The sequence below is a fragment of the Ips typographus genome, linkage group LG5, assembly GCF_016097725.1.
Source record: "Ips typographus isolate SLU linkage group LG5, UJ_Ityp_2.0, whole genome shotgun sequence".
Taxonomy (NCBI): Eukaryota; Metazoa; Arthropoda; class Insecta; order Coleoptera; family Curculionidae; genus Ips; species Ips typographus.
The window spans coordinates 11,071,251-11,092,441 of record NC_138426.1 but is presented as its reverse complement, the minus strand read 5'-3'; the positions used below and the strand labels follow the sequence as shown (position 1 = coordinate 11,092,441).

The following is a 21,191-nucleotide window of genomic DNA, read 5'->3' as shown; positions in this document are numbered from 1 at the left end:
TTTTTTTTTCAATATTCCGAACAAAAGCGATTTTTTTTATTTACGCACAAGTTTATAAAAATGACTGTATCTGAAAAACTATGCAAAATGAAAAGAAATGCCAAGACAAACTTTTCATGGAATCTTCATTAGAATGTCCTAAAATTCTGTCTTGGTGCCTCACCTTTACAGTTCGCTAGATCCGCTAGAGGGCACTTTGCGACTATAGTTTATATGACACTTTGGAGTTTATTTTTTATGTACTTTCCACTCTTGAATTATCCTACAATCAATTTGGACCACCCTGTATAGGGAAGGACACCTGTCAAAATCAGTCACGTGACTTTTAAATTGTAGTTGAAACGTTGAAAATTTGATAAATTAAATTTAGACAGTTGCAAAATGAAAAAAACAAAAATGACACAAATGAAATTGTAAAAAAAAGGTCACCTGACTTAGATGTAGCAATTTCTGAGCTTGCAACACTATAAAAGGCCAGTAAACACCTGTCAAAACTGTCACGTGATCATAAAAACTAGATTAAACTGTGGAAATTTGCTACATCAAATTTAGACAACATTGATGTAAAAAACTGAAATTGTAAAATACGCGTAACTTGACGTTGATAATGCAACACTGTAAAAGCTAGTTGACACCTGTCAAAATCAGTCACGTGACTTTTAAAATCTAGATTAAATGTTGAAAATTTTATAAATAAAATCTAGAAAGTTGTAAAAGTTGAAATTGTCAGAGACATGTCACATGACTTTGATAATGCAATTCCTCAGCTTGCAACACTGTAAAAGGCCAGTAGACACCTGTCAAAACTGTCACGTGACCATAAAAAGTAGTTTAAACTGTGTAAATTTCCTTAATCAAATTTAGACAGTTGCAAAAGCTGAAATTGTAAAATACACACGTCACGTGACGTTGATAATGCAAATTTAAGCTTGCAACACTGTATTGACAGGTTTATCCTGTGACTTTTAAAATGTAGTTTAAACGTTGAAAATTTGATAAACTAAATTTAGAAAGTTGCAAAAGTTGAAATTCTAAGAGACATGTCATGTGACTTTGATAAGCCAATTTTTGAGCTTGCAACACTGTAAAAGCTAGTTGACACCTGTCAAAATCAGTCACGTGACTTTTAAATTGTAGTTGAAACGTTGAAAATTTGGTAAATTAAATTTAGACAGTTGCATGATGAAAAAAACATAAATGACAGAAATGAAATTGTAAAAAACAGGTCTCCTGACTTTGATATAGCAATTTTTGAGCTTACGAACCTGTAAAGCCAATTCTGAGTTTGCAACACTGTAAAGGCTAATTGACACCGGTCAAAATCAATCACGTGACTTTGAAAATGCAGTTTAAACGGTCAAAATTTGGTAAATTAAATTTAGACAGTTGCAAACGTTGAAATTGTAAAAAACAGGTCACCTGACTTTGATATAGCAATTTTTGAGCTTACAACTCTGTAAAATCCAGTGGGCACCTGTCAAAACCGTCACGTGACCATAAAAAAAGTTTGAACGGTGAAAATTTGCTAAATCAAAATTACACAATAAGTTATTAAAGCTAAAATTGTAAAATACACGACACGTGACGTTGATAATGCAATTCTGAGGTTGCAACACTGTAAGGGCTAATTGACACCAGTCAAAATCAGTCACATGACTTTTAAAATGCAGTTTAAACGTTGAAAAATTGCTAAATCAAATTTAAACATGTAAAAGCTGAACCTGTAAGATCCACGTCATGTGACTTTGACAATGCAATTCTTCAGCTCGCAACACTGTAAAAGGCCAGTAAACACCTGTCAAAACTGTCACGTGACCACAAAAAGTAAGTTTAAACTGTGCATTGTTGTCCCAGGTCAAAGTTGTAAGACTTTCAAGTCTATGTTTGTATGCGTTGGCTTACCAGGACAAATTGAGGGACAAATTAAAAAAATATTGATAATAAAAAACTGATGATTTTTGATATTATCAGGATGATAAAAGATGTCTCCTAACGTCATTAATAACACCTAATCAGAATCAGGGATTATTCTGACGTTAATGTACGATTTCGAATGACACTTCATTAGAACGAGACATTCAGACAGAGAATGCCCTCTATTTACTCCATCTGACATGTTTTTGCTACCTGGGCGGTTTTTAACTTTAAAATGCATCTTGTTAGTTTGTACCAAAAATAAATATTTAAATGTCACATAACATCAGCTTATTCCTCTACAAAACTTACCTGTAAATCAGCCGACCGTCCACTATTAATCAGTCTTTTAATTTCATCATTCTTATTCTGCAACTCCGATTCTAAGTGTTCTACTTTAACGCGCAACGATTGAATTTCCTTTCGTAACTCATCGCCCAATTCACCACCTCCTGCAAGAATTTTTATACTTACTCGCTCTTTACTGTGAGAACACCATACCTTTACTATTTTCTAAATCGTTTTGGTACTTCGCCTTCATACGCATATTCTCCTCCTTCAGACTAGCCAACTGTCGTTTCCACTCTTCTACGTTGGCAGTACTTTCTTGCAGAGCACTTGTCAGACGCGCATTGTTGCTCTTCAAAGTGGTCAATTCAATCTCCCATTTTTTGGCATTGGCCGAACTGCATCGCACTTTATTCTTAAGTAATCCAAGTAAACCGTGTTCACTCACCTTTGTGCTAAAGCTAGCTTGAGTCTGTCGTTCTCGTATTTCAGTTGCATTTCCACTGAATTGGTACCACCAGTACCGCCCCCGTAGCTGCTTTTTTCCATTTTATTAATTTGATGACTAGGACTTTCGGTGCTTTGTATCGCTGAAAGTGAATGACTGCGCCCGTGCACGGAATCCTCCGATTCCTGTTTAATTGTCGTGGGAAGGGCGGCGTTTCCTTTTAAACGAATAAATACTGTAAGTTTCTTATCAGTTATGATAAGATAGGTGTGTAACTAATCTGATGGGAGATTTACATAATGTATGCTCAAGTATACCTGGAGGTTCTAAAAGGTTGTCATTGGCATTTTCTTGGGCAGCTGAACTGGCCCTAGCATTTATAGGACTAGCATTGGCACTGGTAACTGGAGTTACTGCTGAACCTCCATTGGCAGTTACTTTGCTAATTGCAGATCTAGTAGCTTCTTTTACTTCATTAAATTTGTCAATAAACTGAAAATGTTTATCATATGTACTAACTGTTGCTGTAGTTTGGTTAAGTTAAACCACAAGGCATTTTATTAGTATTACAAGTTATAATCAATAGTTTAAATTAATTAATTATCAAAGCAATTCAAGAGACTTATGGTTATGGTGAGTAAGATAGATAACATGAAAAATTAAAGTAAAAATCTTTCTACAAACAAAAGAATGTTTTAAAGATTGATAATTAAAACTTTAATAATTTTGCACTTACTGACAGAATTTTCTCCAGATATTTATCAGAAGACACCTTGATCAAAATACTACCAAATTTTAGTCAATTTGACTTTGAAACATCTTAATTTAATTGAAAAAAAGGAGAATGTCTGAAAATAAATCGGATACTTTTCCCTTATGATTATATTCTGAAATTCAAACAAATATGCTGTCTCATCTGGCATCTTCAAATAATTCTAGAGGCCTCTAACAATTTTAAACAATTCCTGAAACATTTAAAATACTCCCAGAAGTCTCTAACAAGTTTTTTAATGTTTTCCGTAGTATTTAAAAGCCCCTGACATTTTCAAAATAATTCTAGATGCTTCTAGCATTCTTAAAAAGATTCTAAAAGCTTCTGACAATTTTTCAGACATTCTTAGCAGTATTTTGTGACCTCTGACTATTTTAAAATACTCTTACACTATTTAGGACACTTGTAGTCGTCTTGTAGAATTTTAGTAGTATTTTGAGGCTGCGAGCATTTATCAAATAACTCTAGAGGTCTTTGACAACTTTGGGAGAATTTTAGTACTATTTAGAGGCCTCCGGAATTCTCAAAATAACTCTAGAGACCTCTGGCAACTTTTGGGAGGATTTCAGCAATATTTAGAGGGAAATTTAGAACACTTGTGGAGGCCTCTGGTAACTTTTTCAAGGATTTCAATAGTATTTAGAGGTCTCTGGCATTTCCAAAGTAACTCTAGAGGCTTCTAGCAACTGTTGGGAGGATTTGAGTAGTATTTAGTGGACTCTAGCAATTTTAAAATACTCTTGGAAATTTTAGGACATTTGTGGAACCCTCTGGCCACTTTTGAGAGGATTTCAGCATTATTTAGAGGCCTCTGGCATTTCCAAAATAACTCTACAAGGCCTCTGGAGACTTTGGTATAATTTTAGCAGTTTTTAGTCGCCTCTAGCAATTTACGATAAGTCGAAATGCCTCTGGCAACTTTTCGAGGGATTTCTGCAATATTTTGTGGTTTCTCCAAATTTTAGAACACTGTTGGAAGGCCTCTAGGCCTAACCCTAGAGGTCTCTAGCATTTTCAAAATATTTATGGAAAATTTAGGACACTTGTAGAAGCTTCTGGCAACTTTAAAAAGATTTAAGCAGTATTAAGTGGCCTTTAGCAATTTTAAAATATTCTTAGAAAAATTTGGACACTTTGGAGCTGTCAAGATAGTTTTACTTAATTAATACACTTCCTAAGCTGTTTAGACATTTTTCACTTAACTTAACCACTTTAGAAGCTGTCTAGACACTTTTCAGTCAATTTAGAAGCACTTTGGACATTGTCTAGACAATTTTCACTTAATTTAGACATTTTAGAAGTGGTCTAGACATTTTTCATTTAATTTAGACAATTTAAAAACTATCTAGACTTGTGGAGGCCTCTGGTAACTTTTTGGGCTATTTCAGTAGTATTTAAAGACTTCTGGAATTTCCAAAATGATTCTAGAGACCCCTGACCACATTTTAGAAGATTTTTGCAGTATTTAGTGGCCTCTAACAATTTTAAAATACTCTTCGGTCATTTAGGACACTTGTGGAGGCCTCAGAGGCAACTTCTGGGAGGATTTCAGTAATATTTAGAGGAGACTGGCATTTCCAAAATAACTCTGGCAACTTTTTAGAAGATTTAAGCAGTATCTAGTGACCTCTAGCAATTTTAAAAGATTTCTAGAAAATTTAGGACACCTGTGGAAGCTTCTGACAACTTTCACGAGGATATCAGTAATTTTTAGAGACCTCTGGCATTTCCACAATTTTTAAAAGTTTTTGAATATTTTATTTAGAGATCTAGTTTAATAAGTTTCACTTTTGCTTGTGATGACAATCTAATGTTAACTGATTTTTGGTATTACAATTTCTGAGTAGGAAACTACTGTTTACAGTAATTAAAGGTTAACAAGAAGCAACATTTTACCCAGCTATTTAAATTTTTAAAGAGTTAATCAAACTTGTTGCAATACCACTCATAGAAGCATTAATATTACTACAAAATTCATATGAATTCTAACTTAAAACTCTCCAATTTCAGGATATTGAAATCAATAATTGGTTGTACACATATAAATTTGAAAATAAAGGAACAATAGTATATTAACACAAACAAGTAACAAAAGTTAGCTGAATTTCTAAAAAATAAATCCCAAAGCTGGATTGATTGATAAGACCCAATATCAACATTTTTCCCAAAAAGACTCTTGCATTTCTAAATTTGTGGATATTTCACTCTGTATCATTGGTTTAGTTAGAAATTAAGTGATAAAACAAATCCAACTTATCATAAAAACTCACATACCATTCAAAGTAGTAATCTAATCTACTAGTTAAAGAATTTGATTTATTAAAATAGGTTTACATTATTATTTATAATAATGTTAAAGTCACCTACCTTTTGTAATTCATTCTCTGATGAAAATCCCAGCCCATACACTGTATTGGCTCTCACATCAGACCACTGTCCAAATTTCTGAGACGTCTTGGTAAATGTCATGTTAGGTGTGACAGTGCTATTTATCACAGCTTTCTGGCCTTCAACACTGATAATCCTGTACAAACTGCGAGAAGAGTCATAGAAGAAAGAGACACTGACTGCTGTGCTTGAGGCTGGCATCCACGACCTTTTGGTCTTTGGATCAATGTGAAACACATGAGCCTTGCATGTGAATATAGGCTGTTCCCTATATAAAAAAAAATAGTTTTAAAGAAAAATCTTTGTTATTGATACCACACCCTGTACTGTTGTGTTAGTATTTTTGTCCTATCAGGCTTATTGGGAGTTTAATATAGTTGTAGACAGTAGGGGGGAATTAGTAGCAAATAAAAAGGATCTTAATTGGTGTAACACTTACATTGTTAATAACAATCAAGGTATTTAAGTTATGCAGTAATTAATTCAAGTAGGTAGTTTAATTACCTTAAACCTGGTCTGTGACATTAAATTAAAACCAATTACATTAAATATTTCAAAAAAATCAAAGTATATAATTTTATGCAGTAAGGTCAGGGGAAAAAAGAATTGGGAAAATGGGTGTGATACACCATTTACGTATTATAACGCGGAGGCGCATTTTATGAATTAAATAAACGAAAGCGAATGTTAATTGTTGTAACTTACCCCATTGTTTCCTTTCCTGAAGTCATTAATGTATGGAAAATTAAAAAATTCTTATTAACAAATTCCGAAATCAACAAAGCTGCAATCACTGACACTGACAGTTTTAAGATACGACCCGATGATTGACAATTATGACATTTGACATAAATCTATCGAAACTGTCAGTTGTCAGTTTAGTACAGCGCTTTCCGCCTTTCTCCTTGATTGCTTGTGCCGTGTAGACACGTGTTTTTCGAGTTTTCATCGGAAATTATCCATAAACTGGTAAGTAAACTGCAAATTTACCTTAAAACTTATCAAAGCTAATAGCCCTTCAACCTGTTGCAGTCAATATGGGTCGCGTACGTACCAAAACGGTGAAAAAAGCCTCCAAAGTGATCATCGAAAAATACTACACACGGTTGACTCTGGACTTCCACACAAACAAGAGGATTTGCGAGGAAATCGCTATTATTCCCACAAAACCTTTGCGTAACAAGATCGCCGGCTTCGTTACTCATTTAATGAAGAGATTGAGGCACTCCCAGGTTAGAGGCATTTCAATTAAACTGCAGGAAGAGGAACGTGAAAGGCGTGACAACTATGTGCCTGAGGTGTCTGCTTTGGAGCACGACATTATCGAGGTGGACGCTGAAACTAAGGAAATGTTGAAAATGCTGGAATTCAACAACATTACCGGACTACAGCTTTTGCAGCCCACCAGCAACTACAATAACCGTAGGGCTTAGATTGTAACAGACTTTTTAATTAAAAACAGTTAAAAGTGAGTTAATGTTTTATTTTAAAAATGTATCTAAAAGTACAGGTTAAGCTATGAAGGGGGCCACAGATATTCTGGAGGTGGCTGGAACAGTTGTTGTGTCTAAAAACAAAAAGGAGTAGTATTTAGGTAAATAGTTAAAATGTGGTGGTTACCAACTCACTGGGATTGTAAATATCATTCCCACAAACTTGAACACACTGCTTATTCCATAAATAATACCACCACCAATGTATTTCATGAATTGTTTCAGTGTATTTTCTGGTGGTTTTGGTATGAGCAACTTGTACAGTTTGTTTCCAGAAAGTAGCCACACTATTAGTGCCAAAATTCCAATTGCACACAGGTAGGCACTTATGTTAAGCAGTGCAACCATTTGGGGATGAGGCTCTATGAAAATAAATAGAAATTTTTGTTTTAACAAAAAATTGCAAAATTTCATATAAAGTCACATTTTTTTTTACAGGGTTTTAGAATAATATTACAAACTTATCAAGGCATGTAGGAAATGCAAAAATAAGACAAAAATATTCTGCAACAACACCCTGAATAAGTCTATAGAATAATTTTGCAATTTCTAGATGCCCTATAAGTTTGCAATATGCATTCTAAAACACGCACCCTGTATATTCACTCTAAATATAAACTCCATTGGTTTTGTACCGTGATTGTATTTGTATGGTCTTCTTGGTGGTTCTAAACACAAAGCCGAATCCACCTCACTACCATCATCGTACAGATAAGTTTTCTGGTCTGAATATTCTCTAATTCGGTTGTAATACTCTTGAGTGGCCGTTAAAGACGGTCTGGAGTTGCAAATTGGAAGTGTGTGCGACCTTTTCCAGGGTATTTTTAACAGGGAGTACTTCTCTGTCAATCTCCGGTCATTCCACATTGGATACCTTTCGAATACCAATTTATTTAGCGATAGAAATTTACAGGGTGGTTCACCACAAAAACGCAGCGAGATGCTTTATGAAACGTAATGACTATAATTCTGAACATTTGTTTAAAAAGTTTATCTGCTAAAATGTTTTCAAAATAGAACCATCAGAAGTATTTACCAACTTGTTTATTTTAAATGAAATGCCCTGTATATAGCTTCTTTTTTGGATTCTACAACATGGTATTTCATCTAAAATATACCTATCTAAATCCCTTTTCTGAGATATTTATAATTTTATGTGAAATTTGACATTTGGGCGCAATACCTAAAACAATAATTGCAATTTTCGCTTATCAGAAAACGTTTTTTCTAGGTTTTTGAGTTCTGTTGTGTTGGTTCAAAAAGTGAGTAAATAAAAATATTTATTTTAAAAAGTTTTAAAAGTCAAGTTTTTCAAACGGAACATTTTTTGGTTTATTTTCCGTCTACAATTAGGGAAGTTTGTATTATGGTACTTAATTGGAAAATTGACTCTTATTAAAATATCACAAATAAAGGAATTGCGCTATGCTGCAAAAAATACAAGAAAACAAATAATATAAAAATACAATACAAATTCAGTCCACTTGACATTTTCAATACAGTCACTAAAAGATGACCAAAAGGGTATCAGCACCTACAAATTAATATATTGAACCACTCTGTAACTATCAAAATAACCGAGGTACAGGGTGTTAAAGTGGAGAGTGTCAAAAGATCAATTCACTCTGTATTTATTATTAAATAACTCAGTTCTTTGACAGTTTTACTAGAGACGCTATACAGGGTAGTCAAATAAAGATTTCAAGACCTACAAATTGATATATTAAATCATCCTGTAACTGTCAAAATGACCGAGTTAGAGAGTGGAAAGTGTCACACTCCACTCTGTATTTATTATTAAATAACTCAGTTATTTGACATTTTTACTAGAGACTACGCTATACAGAGAGTAGTCAAGTAAAGATTTCAACACTTACAAATTGATCTATTGATGAACCACCCTGTAACAGCCAAAACGCCCGAGTTACAGGGTGATAAAGTGAAAAGTGCCAAACTGAGTTCACTCTGTATTTGTACGTAAATAACTCAGTTATTTGACATTTTCACTACAGACGCTATACAGAGTAATCAAGCAGTGATTTTAAGACTTACAAATTGATATATTGCACAACCCTGTAACTGCCAAAATGACAGAGTTACAGGGTGTTAAAAGGTTCTGTTCGTCGAGGCAATTTCAAACTGGTTTCCAACTGAAAATCGGAAATTGTTGGCTTTTATTGGTTGAATGCTCACGTGACGTTGACACTTTAAGGGTACTGGCCAATAGCTGGACATATTCCTCTGGAGGATATTAGTTGGAGATTCGTTCTGCGAACAGACCTAAAGTGGATAGTATCAAACTCAGTTCACTTTGTATTTATTATTAAGTAACTCAGTTTTTTGACAGTTTTACTAGAGACGCTATACAGGGTAGTCAAATAAAGATTTCAAGACCTACAAATTGGTATATTCAGCCACCCTGTAACTGCGAAAATGACCGAGTTACAGGGTGATAAACTGAACAGTCCACTCGATATCCGCATTGAATTCAGCTATTTGTCCACTCTGTATTTATACCTAAATAAGTCAGTTAGTTGACATTTTCTTGTCCTAATTTTAGAGGGAGAACAAGATAAATTGTACGCAAAAATTACAATTTTCGGTATTGCAAACGTCAAATATCTCAAAAACGGATATAGATAGGTATATGACATAGGCCTAGAATTTGTCGTAGAATTCATAAAAAAAACCAATATACCGGATGTACCATATAAATTAAGCGAGTTACGGAAGTACCACCATTTTGAAAATGGTTCAAAGTTTTGAAGAAAATTGTGGACATTATGTTTTTTCTATAATGGATCGCGCCCCGGTTTGTTATGGACCACCTTGTATACTCTGTAAACACTAACCTAGACTGTTCACTAGTGCTCAACAGTGATGGATTTTCGGCCATTAAGTGGTCAAAATAGTTCCTAAAATTAGTCAATATAAATATTTTAACAGTCAAAACCGCAAAACTCAACTCGAAAGATTGATCTTTTATCAGTCTTTTCCCTTTACAGCTGTTTTCAGTGCCAGGATTAGGTCTGGTCATGGTGTAGGCAGTTCGGTATGATGGTTCACTAGGGCTAATACCACCATAAGCACAAGTGCTGTAATAATTTTTTTTAAATTATTTCCAGTACCAAACTTATTAATGTATTTCACCTTTGTATGGCCGGACTGCTCGGACAAATTTGCTTTCCATTGGAGCGTTTTTTGTCCAATCTGGTAGACAACTCCGATTTCGACTTTAAAATCTTAGGATCTTGAACTCCTACAAATCTAATCTGAATAATAAATTTAAACTACTTTAACGCAACTTTCCTGTGTTTTGTACCTATTTGATATAGGTATTTTGACTGGTTTACGCCTTACTAACTCTTTGCGTACAGGATTTAAGTTTGATGTATAAGTTTTGGCTAGTTTTTTAAGGGCTGTATTCACTGCTCTACGAAATTTACGCCTACATTAATCAGTTATTTACCACCGTCAAGTATAAGTAATATTTACTCGTTTTTGTCTTCTTTAAACTCGTTTTTTGACTGTTCCTCTAACACTCTGTACAGGGTTGAACTAATTTTTTGACTACTACAAAACGAACAATTCAGATTAAGCAATCTCGGTTTCACTTACGTACTCTTTAAAACTTTTTAACGGTTCGTTCATCACTGCATCACATTTGTTTCTAAAGTCAACACATTCGTCTTTATCTACAAAACTGCGTGAAATTATATGCGTAATTGTGAAGGGAAAACTCACAAAATATTTTCAAATCAGAGTCGCGTTGCATAATATCACTGTGGGAATTGGAGTCAAAATTACAACAAAAACTTTAAAATTAAGAGGAAACAGTGACATTGCGGTGTCAAAATGATTGTGATTGTTTTCATTTAGGTTATCACAAATAAGTACCAGAGAAAATTTGTTTATAAAATAAGGTGGATTTATACAAGGTAGCTCTATTTGTCATTTATCATTCGATAAACAAAATCAGTTGCAGGAAGAAGTTTGTCCTTTCTTATGTTACCTTAAAAACCGTATTACTGTAAAACTGTATTGGAAAATGTCTATAAAAAATCGTGGTATTCGTTAAACTGGCCAGAACCAAACAGAAAACACACTCAATTGACATGACACACAATTTGAGACATAATTTGGGTATTTTGAGCAGTTACGGTCCTGAAACTTTCACTGGTGCTAAGTAAATTGAACCTTAAAACCAGGGTCGTACTGGAAAATGTTTAGAAAAAATCCTGATTTTTGTTAAACTGGAATAATAAAACTTAAAATGGCAGAAAACACATTCAACTGACATGAAACACAATTTGGCCCATAATTTGGGTATTTGGGCTGCTACGGACCTGAAACTATCACTGAAACCAGTAAATTGAATCTAAAAACCAGGGTTGCACTGGGAAAATTTGTAGAAACATTCCTGGACTTTGTTAAACTGGAATAACCAAACAGAAAATAGCAAAAAACACAGTCAATTGACATGAAACACAATTTGGCCCATAAGTTGGGTATTAGGGCAGCTACGGACCTGAAACTTTCACTGAAAGCTGTAAATTGAATCTAAAAACCAGGGTCGCGCTGGGAAAATTTGTAGAAACATTCCTGGACTTTGTTAAACTGGAATAACCAAACAGAAAATAGCAAAAAACACAGTCAATTGACATGAAACACAATTTGGCCCATAAGTTGGGTATTTGGGCAGTTACGGTCCTGAAACTTTCACTGGTGCTAAGTAAATTGAACCTTAAAACCAGGGGCGTACTGTAAAATGTTTAGAAAAAATCCTGATTTTTGTTAAACTGGAATAATAAAACTTAAAATGGCAGAAAACACATTCAACTGACATGAAACACAATTTGGTCCATAAGTTGGGTATTTAGGCAGCTACGGACCTGAAACTTTCACTGAAAGCAGTAAATTGAATGTAAAAACCAGGGTCGCACTGGAAAAATTTGTAGAAACATTCCTGGACTTTGTTAAACTGGAATAACCAAACAGAAAATAGCAAAAAACACAGTCAATTGACATGAAACACAATTTGGCCCATAATTTGGGTATTTGGGCAGCTACGGACCTGAAACTTTCACTGAAAGCAGTAAATTGAATCTAAAAACCAGGGTCGCACTGGGAAAATTTGTAGAAACATTCCTGGACTTTGTTTAACTGGAATAACCAAACAGAAAATAGCAAAAAACACAGTCAATTGACATGAAACACAATTTGGCCCATAAGTTGGGTATTTGGGCAGTTACGGTCCTGAAACTTTCACTGGTGCTAAGTAAATTGAACCTTAAAACCAGGGGCGTACTGTAAAATGTTTAGAAAAAATCCTGATTTTTGTTAAACTGGAATAATAAAACTTAAAATGGCAGAAAACACATTCAACTGACATGAAACACAATTTGGCCCATAATTTGGGTATTTGGGCTGCTACGGACCTGAAACTATCACTGAAACCAGTAAATTGAATCTAAAAACCAGGGTCGCACTGGGAAAATTTGTAGAAACATTCCTGGACTTTGTTAAACTGGAATAACCAAACAGAAAATAGCAAAAAACACAGTCAATTGACATGAAACACAATTTGGCCCATAAGTTGGGTATTTGGGCAGTTACGGTCCTGAAACTTTCACTGGTGCTAAGTAAATTGAACCTTAAAACCAGGGGCGTACTGTAAAATGTTTAGAAAAAATCCTGATTTTTGTTAAACTGGAATAATAAAACTTAAAATGGCAGAAAACACATTCAACTGACATGAAACACAATTTGGCCCATAAGTTGGGTATTTGGGCAGCTACGGACCTGAAACTTTCACTGAAAGCAGTAAATTGAATATAAAATCCAGGGTCGCACTGGGAAAATTTGTAGAAACATTCCTGGACTTTGTTAAACTGGAATAACCAAACAGAAAATAGCAAAAAACACAGTCAATTGACATGAAACACAATTTGGCTCATAAGTTGGGTATTTGGGCAGCTACGGACCTGACACTTTCACTGAAAGCAGTAAATTGAATCTAAAAACCAGGGTCGCATTGGGAAAATTTGTAGAAACATTCCTGGACTTCGTTAAACTGGAATAACCAAACAGAAAATAGCAAAAAACACAGTCAATTGACATGAAACACAATTTGGCCCATAAGTTGGGTATTTGGGCAGTTACGGTCCTGAAACTTTCACTGGTGCTAAGTAAATTGAACCTTAAAACCAGGGGCGTACTGTAAAATGTTTAGAAAAAATCCTGATTTTTGTTAAACTGGAATAATAAAACTTAAAATGGCAGAAAACACATTCAACTGACATGAAACACAATTTGGCCCATAATTTGGGTATTTGGGCTGCTACGGACCTGAAACTATCACTGAAACCAGTAAATTGAATCTAAAAACCAGGGTCGCACTGGAAAAATTTCTAGAAACATTCCTGGACTTTGTTAAACTGGAATAACCAAACAGAAAATAGCAAAAAACACAGTCAATTGACATAAAACACAATTTGGCCCATAATTTGGGTATTTGGGCAGCTACGGACCTGAAACTTTCACTGAAAGCAGTAAATTGAATCTAAAAACCAGGGTTGCACTGGGAAAATTTGTAGAAACATTCCTGGACTTTGTTAAACTGGAATAACCAAACAGAAAATAGCAAAAAACACAGTCAATTGACATAAAACACAATTTGGCCCATAATTTGGGTATTTGGGCAGCTACGGACCTGAAACTTTCACTGAAAGCAGTAAATTGAATCTAAAAACCAGGGTTGCACTGGGAAAATTTGTAGAAACATTCCTGGACTTTGTTAAACTGGAATAACCAAACAGAAAATAGCAAAAAACACAGTCAATTGACATGAAACACAATTTGGCCCATAAGTTGGGTATTAGGGCAGCTACGGACCTGAAACTTTCACTGAAAGCAGTAAATTGAATCTAAAAACCAGGGTCGCACTGGGAAAATTTGTAGAAACATTCCTGGACTTTGTTAAACTGGAATAACCAAACAGAAAATAGCAAAAATCACAGTCAATTGACATGAAACACAATTTGGGCAGCTACGGACCTGAAACTATCACTGAAAGCAGTAAATTGAATCTAAAAACCAGGGTTGCACTGGGAAAATTTGTAGAAACATTCCTGGACTTTGTTAAACTGGAATAACCAAACAGAAAATAGCAAAAAACACAGTCAATTGACATGAAACACAATTTGGCCCATAAGTTGGGTATTTGGGCAGCTACGGACCTGAAACTTTCACTGAAAGCAGTAAATTGAATCTAAAAATCAGGGTTGCACTGGAAAATTTGAAGAAATATTAGAAAAAAAATTCCTATAAAAAATATAGGTTTTTGTTAGACTGGAACAAACAGAAAATGCCAAAAACACACTCAATTAACATTAAACGCAATTTGGCCCATCAAAAAGCCCTCAAAATCAGGACTGTACTGAAAAATTCTTTGGAAAACTCCAGGTTTTGGTTAAAATGGAATAATCAAACAGAAAACATACTCAACATACATGAAACACAAGTTGGTCCATAATTTTGGGTATTTGAGGAGTTACGGACCTAGAACTTCCACTGAGGCTAGTAAATTGAACCTAAAAATCAGGACCGTACTGAAAAATTCTTAGAAAAAATCCAGGTTTTTGTTAGACTGGAATAAACAAACAAAAAATAGCTGAAAACACACTGAACTAATATGAAACACAATTTGACCCATAATTTGGGTATTTGGGTAGATACGGTCCTGAAACTTTCACTGGGGGTTAGTAAATTTAAATTCAAAACCAGAACTGGACTGAAACATTTTTAGAAAAAATCAGAAAATGGCAAAAAACACAATGTAATCTTGATAGCTCTGCAAAAAGTAGTTGAAAAATTCCACTTTGGTGCATTCCGTCACTTTTTGCTCTGTAACTCTTTGAAGAGGCCATTAGGGATAAAAACACCACAAATGCAATCTTGTAGAGCCTGAAATTTGCTACAACTTTCTATATTAACACTTTTTGATAACTTCGCAAATAACAGAGCTATGCTCAATTGATGGTTGAAAAAAATATTATGTAATAGTTAGTCAGAACACACAAAAATAAGGAGAAGTTTTCATATAAACGTATGAGATATTTGATTTAAACTTTTGTAATAGGTTTCAACTGAATTCCTGAAAAAGAAACTAAAACTTTTGGCAAACCAAAGACTATAAACTTAATGGTAAACTGGACCTGTTTCTGCAATAAAAATTCCTCGTATCTTAAGGGAAATATAGATACTTTAATATCAATATAATAAGAGAGTATGAAGTCACAGTATTAAAAATAGACCACTTAATATAAGAAACTTATCATACTATACCAATCTGGTTGATTAAACTCTATTAATACTGCCTTCTCTATACTTTTAGTATAATATACAAATAAATATTTTAGATAGGAGACAACTTAACAATAAACTGGCCTTTACACAGCTTTGCAGTGGTTTCAGACAAACTTAACAAATATCTTTACCATCACAAGAACATTTTGGAACATTTATTAGAAGTAGAGATCTACTCAAGAAAATTACCTACCCTGTAAATATGGCTTTATATCTTGCATGTAAATATTGTCAGATACACACTTATTTTAGTAAAAGATTAATAGAGAAACAAGCTAATAAACTAACTCACTTTAACAACTAATAAATGACTAGGTAAATTAGAACTTACTGAAACAAGAAACTACTCGAGTTCTGATCCCATTAAAGGCTCGGAACATGATGTGGTATCAGTACTAAACCTGGAACTGATTAAAAATCTATTAAAACATTAATTGCTGAAAAATGGGTAAACACTTACTGTAATGCCATGGTTTTATGGCAGAATTTAATGTAGGCACATCGTAACACATTTAAAATGGGGTCCCAATTTTCGAAATGCGAGTAGGCAGTGATCATGAGAAAACCCACCACCATTGGAATAGTTCCCAAATAAAATAAGGGAGGATAGGTGATGTGCTTTAGTATCACGTCCGATAACATTGTCATTGGTATAGTCATGCTTATGGCTACGGTGGCCATTAGAGAAGAAGTTAAAAAGCAACCCCTATAAATAGTCATATAAATCAGACAAGTAGGTATAGTCTGTTCAGTGACTTCTGAGTGTTAATCAACCAATCAATGTTTATATCCCAATAATTAAACAATTTTTAGAAGGTTTAGAACACTTGTATAGGTCTGTGGCAAATTAAATCAATTCTAGGAAAGTTCAAAACAGTTGGGAGACCTCTGGCAATTTTTAAACCTGTTTCAATAGCATTTAGAGGTCTATGACACAATCAAAATGGTCTTAGAGGTATCTGGCAATTTAAAACAATTCTAAGAAGGTTTAAAACATTTGTAGAAGTTGATTGCAATTTTTAAAAAAATTTTAATAGCATTAAAGGTCTCCGACACTTTTAAAATAGTTCCAGAGGCCTCTGGAAATTTAAAACCGTTATGGAAGGAAAGAGATGTGTAGAGAACTTTTTAGAAAGTTATCAGGAGAATTTATGGATTTCTGTCACATTCAAAATGGTCCTAGAGGCCTCTGGCACTTTTTAGAAGGATTTCAATAGGATTTAGAGGTCTATGGAACTTTGAAAATGGTCTCTGACAATTTGTAACAGTTATCTGAAGGTTTAAGACACTTCCAGAACCCTCTGGAACTTTTAAGAAGGTTCTCAGTAGCATCTAGAGGTCTCCGACACTATCTAGTTGCCTCTGGCAATTTAAAGCAGTTATGTGAAAGGTTTAAGACACTTCTAGAAGCCTCTGACACTTCTAAGTAGCATCTAGAGGTCTCCGACACTTTAAAACAATTATGTGAAGGTTTAAGACACTTCTAGAACCCTCTGGCACTTTTAAGAAGGTTCTCAGGACGATCTAGAGGCTTCCGACACTTTCAAAGTAGTTTTAGAGGCCTCTAGCAGTTTAAAACAGTTATGGAAGGAAAGAGATGTGTACAGAACTTTTTAGAAAGTTATCAGGAGAATTTGTGGATTTCTGTCACATTCAAAATGGTCCTAGAGGCCTCTGGCACTTTTTAGAAGGTTTTCAATAGGATTTAGAGGTCTATGGAACTTTCAAAATGGCCTTAAAGGTCTTTGACAATTTAAAACAGTTATGTGAAGGTTTAAGACACTTCCAGAACCCTCTGGAACTTTTAAGAAGGTTCTCAGTAGCATCTAGAGGTCTCCGACACTTTCTAGTTGCCTCTGGCAATTTAAAGCAGTTATGTGAAAGGTTTAAGACACTTCTAGAAGCCTCTGACACTTCTAAGTAGCATCTAGAGGTCTCCGACACTTTAAAACAATTATGTGAATTTAAACAATTCTTTAAGCTTCTGGTACTTTTTAACAATAGCATTTAAAAGTCTAATCCATTTTTAAAATGGCCCTTGAAGCCTCTGACACTTTCAAAATGGCCCTAGAAGATACAAGCAAATTTTTCAAGCCACTTTTTACTTTTGGAAATAGTCTATAAAGTCGTGATATAATAATTTGTTCCTTACAACGTAAACGGCATTTTGGACACAAAACGGGTCTAAAATATGGTTTAGTAAGTTGACTCACACTGTTTTTTTTTTTACGAAACTGATAAAACTCCTATAACCTCCATCAAAATAACCTCACTATGATGTTATAACTAAAACACAATACTCTTATTCGATTTTCGTCTAATGAAATGAGATAAGAAATGTGAACAGTCAAAAGTCACTGAACAGAGTATAGTTAGGTGTTTTATCATGCTTACCAAAGCCATAAAGCCTCAGAAATGACAGTACCCAAAAGCCCATTAATGAACAGAAAAGTAAACTGCTCCTTTGTGGGCCATTCGAAAATTTCAATTTTAGTGACGTGCAACAGTAAAAATACTGGCCAGAGCAACAGAAGATTGAATAAACCGACAAAACCTAAAATTCTAAACTCCAGTCCTGCTAATTTAACCCCACAGCCTTACCGAAAAACATTGGAATATCAATTTTATCCTCGTTCTGAACCATCCTTTTTAAAAACACTAAATAAATGGCATACAAAAAAGCGCTCACTAAAGACAGCATTGCGCCAAATGGAATGTTTCCTTCAAGTTTTAAATCAGACACGCTGACAACCACCTAAACAAATTTCAATTCAAACTTGCAATAATTATAACTAGCTAATTACTTACAGTTCCAGCCAAACTAAGCAGAATGGCGACTAGTTTTGATATGGTGAACTTATCAACGTTACTGGAAGGGTAAATCGCTGCCAGGATGAGCGTAAACAGACTTGAGGTAGATGATAGAATGTTTACAACTCCTGCCTCAGTTCTTAGTAGAGCTACTTGATAAGTATAATTAGCAGAAAACCACTAAAATAAACATATTGTTTAATATTAGTTTTTTTTGTATAGTAAATTATCTAATCAAATAGCAGAATTTACAACAATTAGCAGAAGACTTAAAGGCAGCATTACTTGTTGACCTAAAAACTTAGCTTCTTGTTATATTTAAACTCAAAAGTAAAAGTTAATTTTAGAATTATGTTCTTATTCATTAAAGAAATTATATGCTAACAATATTTATAATGTGATAATACTGAACAATGAAATATAGTGAAGTTAAGTAAATAATATAGAGTAATTAAAATCTGGAAAACAGAGTCTCACATGATATGAGTACATAATATGAACACTTCTGTGAAAACTAGCATCTACTAGTACAGTGTATAGTCTTTCTCATCTTTCTTTCTAATTGAAGTGAAAATGGAATTAACCAATCATAAACTTATAATATAGTATTAAATTTTCTATCTAACTTTTGCCTAGTTATTCTCAAATATAAATGTAACTAGAAAATATAGATGACCAAAGGCAATTTTCTCCACGAAGAATTTACGGAAAACGGTAAATTCTCAAGAATTTTCTTTTACAAAAGTTCTCAGTCATTAATTGAATGCTATTTTAGAATATATTATACTATTTTAGAGCTTGCAACACTGTCCAAGCCAACTGACACCTGTCAAAAACAGTCACGTGACTTTAAAATGTAATTAAAATGTTAATCATTTGTTAAATTTAATTTAGACAGTTGTTAGAACTGAAATTGCAAAATATATGTTATGTGACGTTAATAATGCAATTTTGAACTTGCATCACTGTAAAAGCCAGTTGACACCCGTCAAAATCAGTCACGTGACTTTAACAATGTAGTTTAAATGTTGAAAAATTGGTAAATTATTATAAAAATTTGTAATGAGTATTCTTTCAACTCAATATCATGTAACAAAGATTTTACCATAATAATTACATGTGCCTATGCTGTTCTGTTCAATTTTCAGTCAATTTTGTTATATTAATACACTACATTTTGAAATGTACAGACAATGCCTCAAAATACTCTCAAATGCCTTATAAATATCTCAAAATGTCTCGTAATAATGGAAAAGTGCCTCATAATTGCTGTCATTGAATTATTTATGCAGATATATTCAATAATTTAAAAAGCACATATTCCTTTTCAAAGGAAAAATTACATTCCAGACAGTAGATACAAATTTGACTTAAATTTAATTTTTGTTAATTAATATTTGTTTTTAAATTGTTATAGTGGACTTATGTAAATACCAAACAAATTATGATAATAATATGTATTATGTTGGTGTCTGTAGGATTAATTTGCTGGTTGCTGATTGACATAATTCAATTGCAATGAATCAAACAACAAAATGGATGTAACAGAGAAAAAAAACAAATGTAGTTGCTAATCTGCTTGAAAATATACCACTACTATACAGGGTGTGTTATGTAGTGCAAGCCAAACATTACATACTCCAGAACTCCATAAGATTGTATAAAATAAAATATTATGACTTTTATTAACACAATGAGTTATTACCAGAAATGATTTTTATAAAATTGACAACATCTTTGAAAAGGTTTGATTTCTAGTTCAAAAGTGTGATCCATGAGACATAGGTAGGTTAAGATTATTTGAATTTATTTAGGTGACTGGTGAAGAAAAGTAATACATTAAAAGCCTTTGTACCTGCTTCCTTTTATAGGCTACATAATCTCTTTAAATTTATTTTTTTATGGTTATTCTTTCATCAAAAAATCTAATTCCAAAGGTAAAAGGTTACTACAAGTAATTTAATGGTTTTTAACCTTAATGTCAAATGAGATCATATAATGTAAGCTTTTATAAGAACTGGAATTAGACAGTAAATAAATTTCTAATAATTTATAATAATTGTAAAATCACATCACAGTAGACAAAACCTATTATCACTAGGTCAAAGTAGATAGACAAAACAAAAGCCAGACACAAATACAAACAATAATTATTATTTATTTTCTTTATTTGCTTTGTCCACTCTGACCCAATTTTACTTATGACATGATGAACAAAATTCATGATTACTTACCAGCAAACAAAACACAAATGCTAGCTTGGATACTTGATGTACAGGCAACTTCAAATTGGCCCTTTTAGCAATCTCATGGGCCCTTAAATATGCTTGGTAACCAAGCCTGGCCATTAAAGCATCTGAAGCTTCAATCTCAGACAACTGCCTCACTTCAGCCACTTTACTGAATCTCACCAAGCGCAGTGAGGAATCGTCACTCTCAGTGCCTGAACTTTTATCCAAATCCCTGTCTGTTTTGATGGGGACGTAAATAGGGTTGCTTAGTCGAGCATTGATTGGTTCATCAAGCACTTCTTCTTCTGGCTCAGATTCTAGGTAGGCATAAGTGGAGGGATGAACACAGTAGGCGTCGCGCCACGGGGGCCAAATAAGAAAACCCAGCAAATAGAGGCTGAACATGGAAGTTTTGAAGTAGGTGCAGAAAAATGGTTTTTCATAAGTTTCATGTTTGTAGATGTACTATTAGGACAATA

At 33.8% G+C, this 21,191-nt stretch overlaps 4 protein-coding genes across 15 annotated transcripts in view; 1 reads left to right on the top strand and 3 right to left on the bottom strand.

The window, feature by feature from the left end:
- homer (protein) overlaps positions 1-6,679 on the bottom strand; it is a 13,082-nt gene extending 6,403 nt beyond the window's left edge. The window contains exons 1-6 of the mRNA XM_081979996.1: positions 6,516-6,679; positions 5,790-6,078; positions 2,968-3,142; positions 2,651-2,867; positions 2,416-2,600; positions 2,227-2,366 (exon numbers count right to left, since the gene is read on the bottom strand). Of these exons, the coding sequence (XP_081836122.1) occupies positions 2,227-2,366; positions 2,416-2,600; positions 2,651-2,867; positions 2,968-3,142; positions 5,790-6,078; positions 6,516-6,541 (1,032 nt within the window). The 5' untranslated portion in view covers positions 6,542-6,679. The remainder of the gene's footprint in view (positions 1-2,226; positions 2,367-2,415; positions 2,601-2,650; positions 2,868-2,967; positions 3,143-5,789; positions 6,079-6,515) is intronic.
- Positions 6,652-7,282, top strand: RpS17 (ribosomal protein S17). 2 transcript variants are annotated; one of them, XM_081980020.1, is made up of 2 exons: positions 6,652-6,779; positions 6,843-7,282. In XM_081980020.1, exon 2 carries the CDS (start codon positions 6,848-6,850, stop codon positions 7,241-7,243), a length of 396 nt encoding a protein of 131 aa, XP_081836146.1. In that variant the 5' UTR covers positions 6,652-6,779; positions 6,843-6,847; the 3' UTR covers positions 7,244-7,282. The 2 variants fall into 2 exon arrangements, with proteins under 2 accessions (XP_081836146.1, XP_081836148.1); XM_081980022.1 differs by having other exon boundaries at positions 6,677-6,779; positions 6,825-7,282.
- Positions 7,279-11,261, bottom strand: LOC145729301 (uncharacterized). 8 transcript variants are annotated; one of them, XM_081980005.1, is made up of 10 exons: positions 11,048-11,261; positions 10,926-10,998; positions 10,799-10,876; positions 10,609-10,751; positions 10,454-10,562; positions 10,270-10,398; positions 10,156-10,218; positions 7,897-8,177; positions 7,431-7,665; positions 7,279-7,377 (listed from the first exon to the last, which is right to left on the bottom strand). In XM_081980005.1, coding segments are annotated over exons 1-10 (1,143 nt in total). In that variant the 5' UTR covers positions 11,079-11,261; the 3' UTR covers positions 7,279-7,376. The 8 variants fall into 8 exon arrangements, with proteins under 8 accessions (XP_081836131.1, XP_081836125.1, XP_081836123.1 ...); XM_081979999.1 differs by having other exon boundaries at positions 7,439-7,665; positions 10,799-10,873; XM_081979997.1 differs by having other exon boundaries at positions 7,439-7,665; positions 11,048-11,260.
- LOC145729298 (solute carrier family 35 member F5) overlaps positions 10,464-21,191 on the bottom strand; it is a 14,911-nt gene continuing 4,183 nt past the window's right edge. For 3 of the 4 annotated variants that reach the window (XM_081979990.1, XM_081979991.1, XM_081979989.1), the window contains 6 exons: positions 20,716-21,177; positions 18,479-18,661; positions 18,272-18,425; positions 18,065-18,224; positions 16,131-16,376; positions 15,549-16,077 (listed from right to left, as the gene is read on the bottom strand). In XM_081979990.1, coding sequence (XP_081836116.1) covers positions 16,014-16,077; positions 16,131-16,376; positions 18,065-18,224; positions 18,272-18,425; positions 18,479-18,661; positions 20,716-21,177 — 1,269 coding nt within the window. In that variant the 3' untranslated portion in view covers positions 15,549-16,013. Of the gene's footprint in view, positions 10,576-15,548; positions 16,078-16,130; positions 16,377-18,064; positions 18,225-18,271; positions 18,426-18,478; positions 18,662-20,715; positions 21,178-21,191 lie in introns of those variants that run through there. The other variant, XM_081979992.1, reaches the window with a different exon arrangement.

Coding starts and splice junctions, on each gene's coding strand:
- RpS17 (XM_081980020.1), top strand. CDS start 6,848: ATGGGTCGCGTACGTACCAAAACGGTGAAAAAAGCCTCCAAAGTGATC.
- LOC145729301 (XM_081979997.1), bottom strand. CDS start 11,078: ATGCAACGCGACTCTGATTTGAAAATATTTT. Junction 8,178..10,155: donor AGCACTAGTGAACAGTCTAG/GTTAGTGTTTAC, acceptor GGTATTCGAAAG/GTATCCAATGTGGAATGACC. Junction 7,666..7,896: donor ATTTAGAGTGAATATACAGG/GTGCGTGTTTTA, acceptor TTATTTTCATAG/AGCCTCATCCCCAAATGGTT.